The sequence below is a fragment of the Harpia harpyja genome, chromosome 13 (assembly GCF_026419915.1).
Source record: "Harpia harpyja isolate bHarHar1 chromosome 13, bHarHar1 primary haplotype, whole genome shotgun sequence".
NCBI lineage: Eukaryota > Metazoa > Chordata > Aves > Accipitriformes > Accipitridae > Harpia > Harpia harpyja.
Window position 1 is genome coordinate 31585128 of NC_068952.1, and position 14859 is coordinate 31599986.

A 14859-nucleotide genomic window follows, 5' to 3' on the forward strand; every position below is an offset into this window, starting at 1 on the left:
GACTTAGGTGCTACATTTTTAGGTGTTGCTTTTCAGCAGTGCCATTGTACCATACTGTCTGCTATTTCTCTAAGTGTCATCAACTTGTCAGCTCATAAGCAGGTGTAAAGCTTTGTTCCTCCCCAAGTCTCATGTTCAGTGAAGCCAATGGAAGTCTGTGAAGACTGTTGTGTCAGGAGTACTTTTTTTTGCAGGGAATTTAAACGTAAACATTTCTCTTCAAAATTAATGTCATTTGTTGCTACAGCAAAGAATGCAACAATACATTGTTAAATGGATTATTAAAAGTCCTGAAAACAGAAGAGGTGCCTGGGAGGCTGCACTCAAGAAGCACTTAAAAGCCTAAAAAAAAAAAAAAAAAACTTAAAAAAAAAAAAATCACTGGAATGTGCAAGTAATGGGAGCAAATTATAAAATAAGCCAAATAAAAACATCCTGACATGGCAAGATGAGTGTTCCATATCCAGCCACACACATCCTAAATTCCCCAGTTGATACTTATGTCAGAAGGCAGAAAGTCCTCTGTTTGACTTTTTATAAAACAAATATATATTCTCATAGTGCATTGAGATTTACTAAAGAACAGATTAAATTCTCAGATTTGTTAAAATCGGTGATGTACACAAAGCCATGATAGTGAGCGGCATTTCTGTCTATCCAGCCCTCATCAGGCATCACAGCAGGAAAAACAGTTTCGCCCTAAATCAAGACACCATTATATGGGACTGTCGTCTTAGTGACCTATGTCAGCACTTCAAGCAGGGTTATACTATCTGAAATATTAGAAATAAAAGGACCTGTAGTGTTCTTAGGAGATTCTCGGCATACATTGCCTCTTAGATGACAGCAGTATGAGTAAAACTGAGCAATTTTCAGTGCTACTGCACTGAATTTAGAATCCCATGCTTCATTGTTTGACAGAGATAGCAGGAAGAATTGAAGATCATCTGACTGTGTTTCAGGTCTAAACCAAACATCTCCAGTTCAATTTGTGAATGATTCCTGAGGTGTTATTCCAAGAAGAGACGAATCATTGCAGGTAGAGGGGAAGAAAAAGAAAAAGATCATCTTCACTATTTCAGTGGAAGAGAGATCAGTGTTACAGTTTGGATTTATTTTCTTCTAAAAAAAGACCCTAATCTGGCAGCCTTCCAAGGAGATCAGAACTCAATACTGGGTAAGGTATTATAAGAAAGTAATAAAGCTACATGCAATTCCTTCATAGCTATTCAGCTGAATAGAGGTAGCGAGGCAGAGAATTAGGACCTTCAGCTTCACTGAATGCTGTTTCTGGTAATTCTAGTCAGGTTGTCTAGCTGTTGCTTCTTCAGGAATGAAGTGCAAGAAGAGGAGCAACTAGCTCATTTCTGATTATAAGCCAGAAAGATTATATTGCTGCTGTTGCTATCGCTTTTTATCCTAGCATGGTAAACAAGACATCAGCTATCATATTACTTTTCACAGTTACTTTGATGCAATCTTGGTTCCTACTTGCTGTGGATACTGTGATCAAACTATCTCATTCTAAAATTGTATTAAGCATACCTGGAAACAATAGTGCTTCTAATTTTTTCTCCCTGCTTAAAGAATATCACATCTTGAAAGATCAGAGATATTTAAAGCTAAGTAAATGAAAATACAGAAAACAGAGAACGTATTTGTGCTTGGTAGAAAGTGTGCTGTATCTCCCAATTTTCAAAGATGCTAAATTTTAAAGTTGTTTAAATGTTATATACAGCTATGTCAATTGAGCATATAGCTATGCATCTTGGAACAGAGGACATAATCTGGGAAAAAAAAAAAAAAAAAAAAAAAAAAGCACCAAGTTGTAGACTCCTAAAATATAAGAACCATCTCTTTCTCTCCTCCTCCTCTCCCTCTCCTGTTTTACTTCTTTCCCCTCCCCCCAAAACAGTGGTTTTTACTGTACGTGTCAAATATTTCACAGTTTCTCAAGTATTTAGCAATGAGGATCTAATTGGAAAGTGCCAGGTTCTTCTTTATTACACTTTATCAATATTGCTAAGGGAATGATGTAATTGTTTGGGGTTTGGTGAAGACATTCCATGTCACTTCAGTGTTAATACCAGGCTGGAGCCTTCCTTGTCTGCCTGCGTAAGCTAGATAAACACAGACCTGTGTGCTTTCTTCTCATCTCAGGATACTTACTCAGAGAGATCTTGGAACATATGCTTATTGCGAGCTAAACATTTCACTTTTCATTTTATCCATGTGCCAGAAATCCATTCCTTGGATAAACACTTTACATACTGACACTCTTAAAGTCACTAAACATGATAAATAAAGAGAGAATACATCATTTCAAAACCGATTAAACATTTTCTCACTTGTGACAAATGAACAGCTATACGCTGTATGGAGTCCCTAGAGCCGACATTCCATTTTCTTTTTCTTTGTTTTGTGTGGAAGATTAACTTTCCATTTCAGCTCATCTATTGCACAATTGAACTTTTCTAAAATACACATTGCTGCATTTTCCCCAAATCATTATTCATTTTAGAAACATTTTTGTTGTTATTGCTGCAAGAGCTTTTCTTTTAGACTTTCGTATTTTTATGGAGATATCGGCTTTAATATTTTGTGCCCAAACTAACAAAACAACAAAAAAGAAAATCTATAGATTTTACTGAAAGCTAAAGAAATGTTACCATGGGGTAGACCTGAACTTATACACGGGCTGAAGTTATCCACTTCAAAAAAGGAAAATCCAAGCACATTAATCACATTAATTTTGCTCCATCTAATCCATCACTTTTCCTTGCACTACTTGCTTGTCTAGCCATCCTATGCACTGCTGTTCTACCTATGATTAGCCAAATGTCACTAATCTTTTATTCAGCTTTTTAAGCTCTCATCTTCTTTTTCACCCACCCCCCTGCCAAAAAAGATCCCAAGCATTTTATTTCTAAGCCCAATTAAAGATCTTAGTGAAATAAATACACATAATACTAAAACTGTAACATGAAGCTGTCTTCAGTATTTTAACAAATGCCACTAGTCTGATAAAGAATTTCAGTGGGAAGGTAGAAGGAAGAAAGAGAGAGATATGTGGCCTAGATAATACTAAAAATAACTTTGCCCTAACGTTGTCCTAGCATAATTCCTCATGTGTTCCACAAAAGGTTTTGATGTGATGTTATCCTTGCTAGATATTCACAGTAAAGAGGAACAATGAAGGTGAATTTTCTTCTTTGACAAACTACTGTGTAAAAGGAGCTGCTGCACTCAACATAGGTGGAGAAGAAAGAATTAGGACAAGTCGGAAGGAGCAGACCAAGCTGAAGGAGAATCCAGGGAGCAGTTTGCTTTCTTCCCCCTTATTGTGGATGCTAGATATACCAATAGAAAGTTTTGGATATGATGGTTCCAGTGCAGTCAGGGAAAAAAGTAAGGATGAAGAGTGAAGACAGTGACAAGTCACAAGATTCCTGAACAGATTGCAGATTCCCCTTGTCCTTAGACATGTGTCAGCTTTGGACATGTAGTCTAATCCATTTTCCACAGGAGAAAGTTTGTTTAAAAGAGCAGTCAGAGATCACAAAAATCTCTTCTCCTAACAGCAGTTTCTTCTCTCAAAGTTTTATCGTGAAGGAGATTTTTAAGGATAAGAATTATGTAACTCAAAAGTTAAACAAACCTAAGAAATGTCAGGAATGCCTTTCATATACTTGAGCAAGAGGTACGATACTAAGCCAAAGCATTGCTCCCTTTGTTCCATTTTTTCCTTCATGATCCTGCATCACCAATGTACCACTCAAGGACTTACCATCTCCTTACAAGTAAGAAGGGAGCTTCTTGTGGCAGAGGAAGATCCACTCTCCCCTTGGCTTCCTTTTCAGGTAGTATCTTTAGTACATGGCCCGAGGGAATAGAGAGAAAATGTGGTGCTGTACCAGGAAAGATGTCAACTGCACTGTGGCATTACAGCAGGTAGCAAATGTGGGCATCGGAGCCATAGAATGGCTAACAAACCATAGTAAAAACTAGAACCTTTTATAGTGGCATATTTTACCAGAATCCAATTGAAAGACTTCCCAGCTCTGGGAATATATAATGAGTGTATTCATTAGCATATATTCAGTGGCAGTTGTAGCTAGTACAAAAAGAAGATGCTATTTTTAGTGAAAGAAAAACAAATGCAGACTGTCAGCTTCATTAAATCTGGAATATAAATGGTGTGTGTCATATTTTGGTCTTTTGCTGGGACAGATAAAAATCTGTCCCATTTAAACACTGCTTCTGGAGAACTTTTGGAGAACACTGCCAAAAAATCAGAAGAAACCACAAGTTGTGCAATGCAGTGAAATTCCCAATTTTGAAAACTCTCAACTGCACACATCGGTAATGAAATTTAATGAGGTATTTTGCTTTTTGCCACAAAAACCTATTTGAAGATCTATTAGCAATTCTACAAAGGAAGTCACATTTAATTATACATATCATTAGTATATTAAAAAACAGATTTCCATTCTTTATTTTAAAGCAGACATTTTATAAGCACAGGAAGTGGTACCTAACAAATAATAGTGGCCTGGGAAATGCTACATGTCTCTCAAATCACCGTGATTCTGGTGTAGTATGAATAGTTTTCTCTCAGTCCAAAGGATATAGACTGAATTTATTTTTACATAAGGTACATGCATGTTCCGAAAGACAGAAGTCATATGCAATATTTCTCTAAAGGTAGGCTGTGTGTCTATAGTCCTTCAATTTTTTTTCCTAATTGTCAAATTAAAATTGACAATAAATAAATATCACTTAGTTTTCTGAGTGCATTTCTTTCACTATTCAAAAATACAATAATGCTGGCTACCAATACAGCAACTTCTAGCAAAACAAGGTTTTACTGCATTGTTCTTTCTTACCTTTTATGTGCTTCTGCCAGTGACTTCTCTTCATTTTCTTGGTCTATTTTAGCTGTAAAAATACAATCAAAGAATTAGCTACAAGGTGAAAGATAAAGATGTTATTTCAGGATAATTTTTGCTGTAAATGTCATGTATAAAATGTATAGAAACCACCTGAGGATATACTCATATACATCAATTCTGAGAGAAAAACAAACAAACAAACCAACCAACCAAATAACACACACCCCAAACACACAAAACTACATGAATTTTGATATCCCTATTAATATACCCCAAACAACAAACAAACAAAACCAAAAAAAAAAAAAAAATCATCAAAAAAACAGAACACCACAACCACAAAAAAAAACTTGAAGCAAGTTTTGAAAATTAAAAAAAAAACTTGCAGTAATATAAACAACAACCAAGTCAGGAAAGTGACTTAAAACCAGATCTTAAAGAATGATTCTGAAAACTTAACAAACATGGGAACTGGTCTACCAAGAGGAGGAAAAGCTGAGTGAAGAGCAGGAAGGATTCAGCCTTACAGCTTTTCTAAAAGTTGCTCAACAGTTACAAATAAAAGCTCTCTTCCCCCTCCCTGCACACACCGTCTCCCTGTACACACATCAGTTAGTGAAGTACTAGAGCCACAGCAGGCCCATATTGAAAACAGGACTGGTTTTACATGAAAGAAATTATCATTTGGTGATCATGAGAAGGAAATTAAAAATACAAAACTGTCATTGCCACACATTGGTGACAAAATTATCTATTTTCCATGTGTTCTCTCATATTTTTGTTTTGTATCCTTTTCACTTAGATAGCTATTCTGATACACAAAACCTACAAGAACATGCGTATTAACTTAGGCATCACTAATATGCAAAGCAATAGTACAAACTGCTCTGCGCATGCATGCTTAGGTGAGATTTATACTTATAGAGTCATTCAGGTAGCACAACTTAAGTCCCATTTAAGATCTGCACGCTTTAGCCAAAAGCTTTTTGGTTTGGAACTTGATTCCCCTTTTCAGTCTGCTGGACTACTGGCCTGCTAATTTGCAAGGAGAACTTTAGGATTCCCAAGAGTCAGTGGGTTTTGTGACATGAAGAGGCTCTGAACTGTCCTGGAAACAAAGGGCAACAGTACAGAATTCATATAGAAACCTAAAAAAGAAGAATAAACCTTTAAGCTATTTTTCAGTCCACTTTCCCTACATAGATCTACAATAATAATTCATTAAAATTATTCTTCTACATTGTAGACACACCGCCTTTGAAAAAGGAAATCATAATTTTAATTTTGGCAAAAATGAGAAAGGCAATGGAATTATTAGGGTACAAAGATAACCACTATTTTTCCATTACAACGTTTCAATCAACAGCACTTTACAAACATACAATAACACTAAAATAGACATGTGAAATCTGTAGCAAAGAAACACAAATGGAGTTTCCCTATTCTTTCCCCAGTCAGAACAAGGATCAGAGCTATGTCTGATGCTGCAAATGCTTTTTATTAGTAGTAATGTAGTCTGCTGAGTAGGGTGAGCATTGCCTGGCTGTTTGCAGCAGCAAACATTGGATTTAGTAATCATTACTTGAAGACTCAGGCTCCATCATTGTTTTGCTGAAAGTGAAAAAAATCCCAGCAAACCACAGAAAACTTGAGGGAGAGCTGGGTAAATGTTCTCAAGGAAATTCAAGAGCACGTGAAGCCGGCCTGATTACAGGTTTCAATACTGACTTGAAACTCAACCCAGATTCTTCAAAAGGTTTGTGAGGGCTCACAACCCTTTCGAGTGAACTTGGGCCCAGTGTTGAGTGAATCTGGGCTGACTTAAGAGGTTTTCTTGAAAGCCTTGCCTTGCTTTGGATATGAAACCAGGTGAAACCTGGCAGCTTTGACAGAATTTCATTAATATTTTTTTTTCTCTTCATACTTCAGTCCTGAAAGTCAAGGTATGACTTGTAAAACCATATGGTGCAAGAGAGAAGAAACTGCACACAAACTCCCTGGATGAAGGGAGATCCAATATCTAATTCTGCATTAACACTTTCACTAAGTATCTGCAGATATAACTTTTAAAATAAATAATTCTTTTACTGAAAAATGTAATTTGGACTCCCCTCATTTAAGCAATGCTTGGAAACAGAGGCTAGCATGTTCCAGCCTAGGACAGTCTTTTAGTACACACATCATATTCATAGGATATAACTCTTTTTATAATTTCCAGGATTGATGGGATATAACATCATCTGAGCTGTCTAGTTTGGGGGTTTTTCTTCCTTATTTAAACTGTTCTGCACATGCTTACAAACAATAATTTACCCACCAACAACAGAGCAAATATTCCATAATTTACTTTTTGAAAGAGTGCAAGCACAACATATTATACTAGGCTTATCAAAGCATGTCAGAATGTCCCCATTCTGGAGCAAGTTTTGTTTCAATTAAAAAGGAAAGTTACTATGATCCAGAGGGGAAGAGAAAAAAAAAAAACAAACTTCAGGCATCCGTACTTTTAATCATTTCATGGCGAACGGGTATAACACAATGAAAAGAATCTTGAGAATCCCTGAACGATGTGGATGCATGTAATAACATTTTTTTTAAGAAGTGGTAAGTACATATGCATAGACCAGCTACTATACCCACAGAGAGATATTTCATCCTGCATCAGATCACCTCTTGGCATTAAACAGAATCTTGCAAGGAAATAATTTTCTCTAAAAGAGAATTCCCTTGTAGTCTGTTCCAAATATGTGATAACACTTCTAAACCTTTTGCATGTTATCAAAGTGATATTATTCAAGTGTAAATCTGACTTGCAATCCATTTGCTTTCTCATTTTTCTAGACATAAAAAGTTAAAGAACAGTATGAAAACAATTCTGCTTCCACAAGACGACAGGTGGCACCAGTGAAAGAGAAGAAAATACAGTATGTACACTCAGAGATCTGTCCCTGTCCAAAGAAAATATTCAGATGACTGCTTTTGCACTAGCATACAGTAAACATCTGAAAGCTGTGGACAATGGCTAGTCAAAGACATGTACTGAGATTTAACCAGCAAGGGAAGAAAGCCTCCTGTTATCAAAACCACAAAAGTCTTACTATCACCTGGATATAATGGAATAACTATGAGATGTTGAAGCAGCTGGAGATTCCTATAACTTCTGGAACTGGCCACTGATATGATCACCTGATATTAGTGGTTATTGATATTTTGCTCTGTACTAATCACCCCATTGGCAAACTGCTATCAACTCATTTTTTCTGTTTGAGTAGGGGAAGAAAAAAAATTCAGAGTTACAACAGATTCAGTCAAAGTGTCCCAGAGTGCATTAGACTCTACCATTTCATTCAATATAATGCATCTCCACTGTCACTTCTTCCTCCAAAGCAGTTCATCATAACTGTAAAGAGAGTGCCTGAAAGGCACAAGTTTGGCATTCTTCCTTCTTGGCAGCCTATATCGATTAAGTGCTAAGTACCAGCTGCAAGGAGTCCACCTTGGGAGAACAGTCTTGGGAGAAAAGTGTATTTCCTTTTACAAAAGAGGAGAACTCCAACAGGTGGAGTAAAAAGGAGAAAATCCCTACCCACTCCACAGCGATCCTACCACGGTAATGACCGATACAGGAAAATTGGTCATTTCCAGGGATACCATGGCAGCTGAGAACATCTGAGTGCTCTGTTCTGCCACTAAAATTTCTCTCTATCTCTATCCTCAAGAAACAAGATTACTTCAGAAAGTCTTACTGACTTTGAAAAACATTAAAACATTAAAAGAAATCTTGTAGTCATCCAGTAGCCATATCTGCTTTCATATATATTCAGAATCTGTCAGCTGGCCATGGCAGCGACTGCTTGCAGGCTTTTCTGACAGATGTAGGAGTTCCCTCTCTTGGGTCAGTTATCTTTCCCAAATGAAAATATTCTGTATTTTACTGACTCACCATATTTTCTCCAACTCCCTACTAAGAGTAGATTTCTTGATCATTGACACTAACTTACTAAACCACCTCCAAATATACTGTTCCAAATCTATTAAAGACTATATCATACCAGGAAAAACTACCCCCTAAATTTCATGTAATGCATCAGTAAGCAGAGGTAAAACTTAGTTTTATATCTCTTCCTGCATACACTCAACATATTGTAGAGCTTTACATGCAGCTCTCATAATCCTGAAGGCATACATATTTTGTAAAATCTACTTAAAAGGATATAGTTGAAAAATAACTTCAGGTCATATTGAAAAACATTGCCATATCAAAAAAAGAGCATTTTAGAGTGAAAGTGCCCTCTCATGGACCAAAGCTGCCTTATGTACTATATACAACATATACTGAATTAGTTTTCTTTTCAGTTTTTCTTTTGAAAGCACCTTTAATGCCTTCTTGTTGGATGATGTTCCACTGTTTTCCTGCTTTTTCCATTAAGATACTTTCAGGTTATTTAAAGATGGTCTCTCTTTAGAGCAAGGTCTACACTTCTTAAATACGTTATATATTTGGTCAAAATTCAAGTACATTCCTTCCTCCCTACGTCATTCCTTACCAAGCATGAGGACTGTACTATATCCAAGATGCTTCAATCGATTCTTTTAACTACAGGGAATATGTATTTCTTCAAAATTTACTCACATCAGATGTTCTATCTTATCACTTTTTGTATTTGCTTAAATTTACTGCTTCATGTTTTATAATTGGGGCATAAAACTTGATTTCATGCAATTCAAAACAAGCTTTCCAACAAGGCCTCACAAAGTCTAATTAACTCAATTCACAAAAGCTCTGTCGTTATCAGCATATACCCACATTCCAGAATGATACATGCCATTGTTCCGTGTGTTTGCTCTTCCAATTCATTTAGATTAGCGTCCTGCAAAGAGTACATATAAACTTCTGCAAAGGCACATATATGAATAGCCATACTAAAGTGACCTATGCATTTATGAAAACCTGAAGCGTCTCACAAAATTGAATATGAGAAGTATACACAGGCATTCTAGAAAAAAATGGTTTTTAGCAGAACAGTATAATTCACTAATTCACTTTTCTGCAAGAGTCTTTTTTTTTTTTTTTTCTTTAAGAAGCCTAGAATATTAAATTAAATGAAGAGGGGCTTAAAGATAAGGACATAAAAGCCATTTTTCTACCACAAATTCTCCCCTCTGACCTCAATGACAAGTGACATTTCGGACAGATTATGCTAAAATCTCTGCAGGAATCAAGCCACTCTGTGAACTAAGAACGTTGCCAAGTATCTTCTCATTTTCAGTCCAATAAACTTTCTATATTAGTCTCCTTCAAATTTAACCATTATACCTTCTGCATTAAATCTGTTTTTTAAAAAAGTTATTTACAAGAATATGTCTATTTTCTGTATATACAGACTATTTTCTGTATGGACAGATATTGCATATAATGTCTGTTGTCTGTTATCAGTTGTTGCAATTTCTTGTTTGAAAGTGAGATATTTCACTCTTTATCATCTCTTCCAGAGGATTTAAAAATCTTAAGAAACATTTGACCTAAGACTAACTGGGAGGTCAAAGACTTACAACAACTATTTTAAACTCGACTACCCTTGTGCTATACACATATTATTAAAAAGCAGTGGAATTTTTAGAAATCCTTTTTACTGAAAAAAAGAAAACTATTTCTAACACTTTTACAAACCCTTACAGCAGATTTCCTAGGATCTTTAAAGAGGACATTTTTTTCCACAGTGGTGCTGGGTAAATAGTAGCTGGGACTTTGAAAATATACCAATTATCTCCTCTGGCAGAGGCACAAACTCACCCCAAAATCCCAACAAAACAAAAATAAAAACAAATTTGAGGGACAGACTTCTAAAGAAAGTGTATGGAACGTCAGGTGGTTTGTCTGTCACTGCTGACACAGCTCCACTAAGATCTGAGGACCTGAGGTGCCTGACAGAGACCATGAGGATACCTTCTGTAGGTATCTCATGCATGTGACTAGGACAGAAAGAAAGGGAAGATAGAGACTGAAGATACTGGATGAACAACCCCCCCAAACAAGGGCATGTATCTACACTGGTATTATTAGAGTCTAAGGTTCAAGTTTACAAGACCTCTGCCAGAGCTCCTAAGAGAATTTCTCCATTCTCCTTGGTATTACATGTACTTTTAAATGCCCCCAGAGAACACCAAAATAATACTTACAGCTATTTTATTTGGCAATCCGCATACTATTCAACACCGTGTTTTGAAATACCTTGAAATACCAAATGAGAATAGCAAAGACACCAGGATCAGTAGAAAGCTCTTGAGAAAAACCTCTTTCTTCCCCTCTTTAGACTTCTAAATGTGTTTTGCCTCAGTTTTTGGATTTTGTTGTTGTTTGTTTAATAAGACTAATGTGGTTGGGGACATGAGTGCCACTGGGAAGAACTAAGTAGCCATTTTAGATGGAAACTATCAAAAAGGAAGTGGGTTTTGGGAAATATTGTAAAGAAAAGTTAGATGATCATTAATTTTTAAATGATGACAGGGGCTCGTGCTTAGTGGCTTTGTAAAAAAAAAAAAAAAGCATTAAAACTTAAGCTTAAAATTGAATATGCAACACCAGGAATTTTATGAGAAAAAAAATAGACTCAAAGCTAACAGTTAATACGAATTATCGGTGTCCTTTATGTGCAAATGTACTAGATAAGCATAGTCACAAAACAAGTTGACCCTTTGGTTCTGATTCAGAAATTATTCCAAGTAGACCTTGTAGTTCTACTCGAACAGCTTGCAAGCACCCGCTCAGGGCTTTTATTCCACCAGAACATTTTGCTGTTGGTTTGTGGTATGATCTTGACCCAGCGACTACTGTCTGTAGTTAATGTCTGGCCCCAAACCCTGTTGCAATTTAAGCTATTTCTGCTGAACCAGTTTCAAAGGGCTATGAGTAAGAAGATGCACGAAATTGCCATCCCTTCTGATCTCCTGATCTCTCTTAAGGGAATATCACATCTTCTCAGGTAATTGAATACAGGAATGCATCTGAGTAATCAACAAGAATCCTTTCATCTACTTGTCTACATCCTAAATCTTTTTGCTTTTTTCCTCTCTTTTTATTTAAAGTGTTAACTAGTATTTGTTTATAATTAGCTATGAGTGTGCTTTCCTGTAACTTTCAAGTGGAGCCAGTTTTTGGATTGTTTGGTTTGGGTGTTTTGGTTTTTTTTTTTCCCCCAACTGATACAATGCCTTTTCAAGGAGTCCTTAGAGCTACGTTGCTATAGTTTTGAGAATTTCTATGTACACTGAACAAAGATCCAAGTACATTTGGATGGTTTGTTATCAGGTACGTTCATGCTAAGAAAACTTTTGCAAGAGAAGAAAGCAGGATTTCTTCTGGGAATCCTAGCAAGAGTCTTACATCCTTCTGTATTTCCTATGACAAATTCATAGAAGGTTGCGAGCGTGAAGAATACCCACTCCTTCTCCCTTATTTTCTAAGATTTTCATACCTACATGAAAAAGAACATTTAAATATTTCATTCAGACCCCACTTTCTTGAAGGTAACTGGGGATAAAGCATCCAATATGCTGGACATTTTCCTAACTATGTTGTTCCAGTTTTTTCAACACCTACAATAAGTTAAACATTGATACTGATTCAAAAAATTGCACTTCACAATGACTCTACACTCATACAATGGGAACAACTCAAATTATGCGTTAGCCCCATAGATTATTACTAAGATTTCTGGAACCACAGCTTAAATTCTCAGTGAATATGTAAGCACTGAAAGTTGATCTTTGTTGAAAGTTAAAAAAAATTTAAACTTAATAACAGACTCTATAAAAGAAGACTGACTTTTCAAATTAATAACTATATTAATTAATAGTAACAACAAAAAAACCTTAGTACAAGTCCTATCTACCCCTAATACATGCTGTTTCAAGATGTGAACTCTCTCCACGTTTTGCTGTTTGTGTCCTCTTTTAACCCATCTCAGGCAGCAGTCTGGTAAGAAGATAGGTTATTTGCCACCCTTTGAAAGATGACATCTGCTGTCAGCTCAATGGAGGGAGAAGTGGGACCCAGGTGCAAAAAGGGAAGGGAGAAGGGAAGGGAGAAAGGAACATTGTATTTCATGTGTGGCTTTGAGCTCCTTACCCCATGTTCCTTGCTACTGATTCTAAAATCCTACACTGCTCAAAGGTCTCAACCAGGTCACGACTAGGCACTAAACAGATATGCAGTTAGCTAGCATACCTAGGACTAAATGTATGTTATTAACTACAGTAAAAATACTGCGAGAGCTTTCAGGCCTGATTTAAAAGGAAGGCTGTTCAGTTGTGAGCCTGGACTCTGCAGTGCTAGACATGTCATGCCATAGTGATGAGGGCTAATGAAGGAGCTAAGCACTCTTACTTAAGCTTTAATGTCTTCCTCTTATTTTTCCTTCTCCATACCAGGAACTATGTGGTAAAATCAATGTTATTTGAACACATTTCAGATTTTACTGGAGAAGAGATTTAAAATGTGAATTAATTCCACCCCTCCAGCTATCCACAAGGTTTTTGGTAATTTCAGTAATCTGCTGCATTTATCCAGAATATTTTGGGGTGGATGACTTCCATCATGCTATTGTGACACTCATGCATTGATCTGTTCCCAAGTGATGCCAAACTACCTTTTTTACTCTACCACACCTGTACTGTCTGCAATCATTGTATTGATGCCTACAAAAATGATTGAATGAGGTCCCATGCCAAGGGCACAAACAGCTGCCAGCCCCAGGTTTGGCCTTTCATGGACTTTGAGGCAAGGCGAGGCTAATTCAGTGAAGCCTGTTTAGTGCTGCAAATACAACACAATCTGAATTAGGATTATTATGTAATAATGCACACCAATGGTGGTACTGACATCTGAGGTAAGGACAAGTTTATATAATACTGACATTAAACTATTTATTAGCATTAGGATGTCAGTGTGAGATTAAAAAAATACTTTCAGCACTCAAAGAACAAGTTTTAAAAGCTCTTTCAGTAATCCAACAAAAAGAATACTAACATAAAAATGTAAACATACATGGAATTAAATTGTTTCATTGTGAATTCCTGCATCTTTTGTTCTAGTGACTTTATGTCGCTTGTTCTTCATATCCCTCCAATAGTTTCTTCTAAGATGAAAAATATTTGGGTTTTTTAATCTTAGTAATTAGAATATTTTGATAATAATAATATTTAAAGTTAATATCTCCACATAAATCTACCAATATCCAACTCCTTAATGTTCTGTGCATTTTTTTTTAAAGAAAAACAAAAACATTTATTTGTATATATTTCTAATGGTGTTTTAGTTGTATTTGCCTCAAATTATTTTTATAAAAATTATCAAGTATTGCTATGTTCTCCCTTATATTAATCAAATTATAAAAGCAACATTTAAAGAAAATGGAATCTGCAAAATCAATCATTCTGGGTTAGAAAATGCCAGAATTAAGATTACCCTAGCAGCATTCATTTCACAATCATCTACAGTACTTCTGGAGCCAGGAACTGAACCCAGCCATCCAAGAGTCAGTCTGATGCTTTAGTCTTATTCACAATCCATCATTTGATGATGCACAGCCTTTTGCTGCTTGACTTTTGCTAAAAGAACAAGTCATGGCCAACTATCTGGTTGCAGCTACAGCGATAAATACAACACACTTTGTGATTTATACATTCATTTACTAATGGCTTGGAAACTGGATTCCTGAATGCTCTTCCTGGCAAATAGGGAGATGGTTACAGACAGTTCACCCAAGAGGACAATTTTAGCATCTTTATTCTGCAAGATCATGAGGATGTGGCTAGAATTTCGGTCTGGAGAAGAGTCTGTATTCTTGGGTCCAACAGAATGAAACCTGGGGCTGGCATTCACTAACAAGAGCAGAACTGCAGAATTTTGCAAAATAAGACTAGAAGGAACCAAAGGTTGAATGGTTACCTTGTACTCCCAAACTTA

The 14859-nt window shown here is 36.2% G+C and overlaps 1 protein-coding gene across 2 annotated transcripts in view; it reads right to left on the reverse strand.

Moving 5' to 3' along the window:
• The window catches only part of FMN2 (formin 2), a 164867-nt gene that overhangs the window by 29883 nt on the left and 120125 nt on the right, over positions 1–14859 (reverse strand). For both annotated transcript variants that reach the window (XM_052805703.1, XM_052805704.1), the window contains one exon: positions 4887–4938. In XM_052805703.1, the coding sequence (XP_052661663.1) occupies positions 4887–4938 (52 nt within the window). The remainder of the gene's footprint in view (positions 1–4886; positions 4939–14859) is intronic.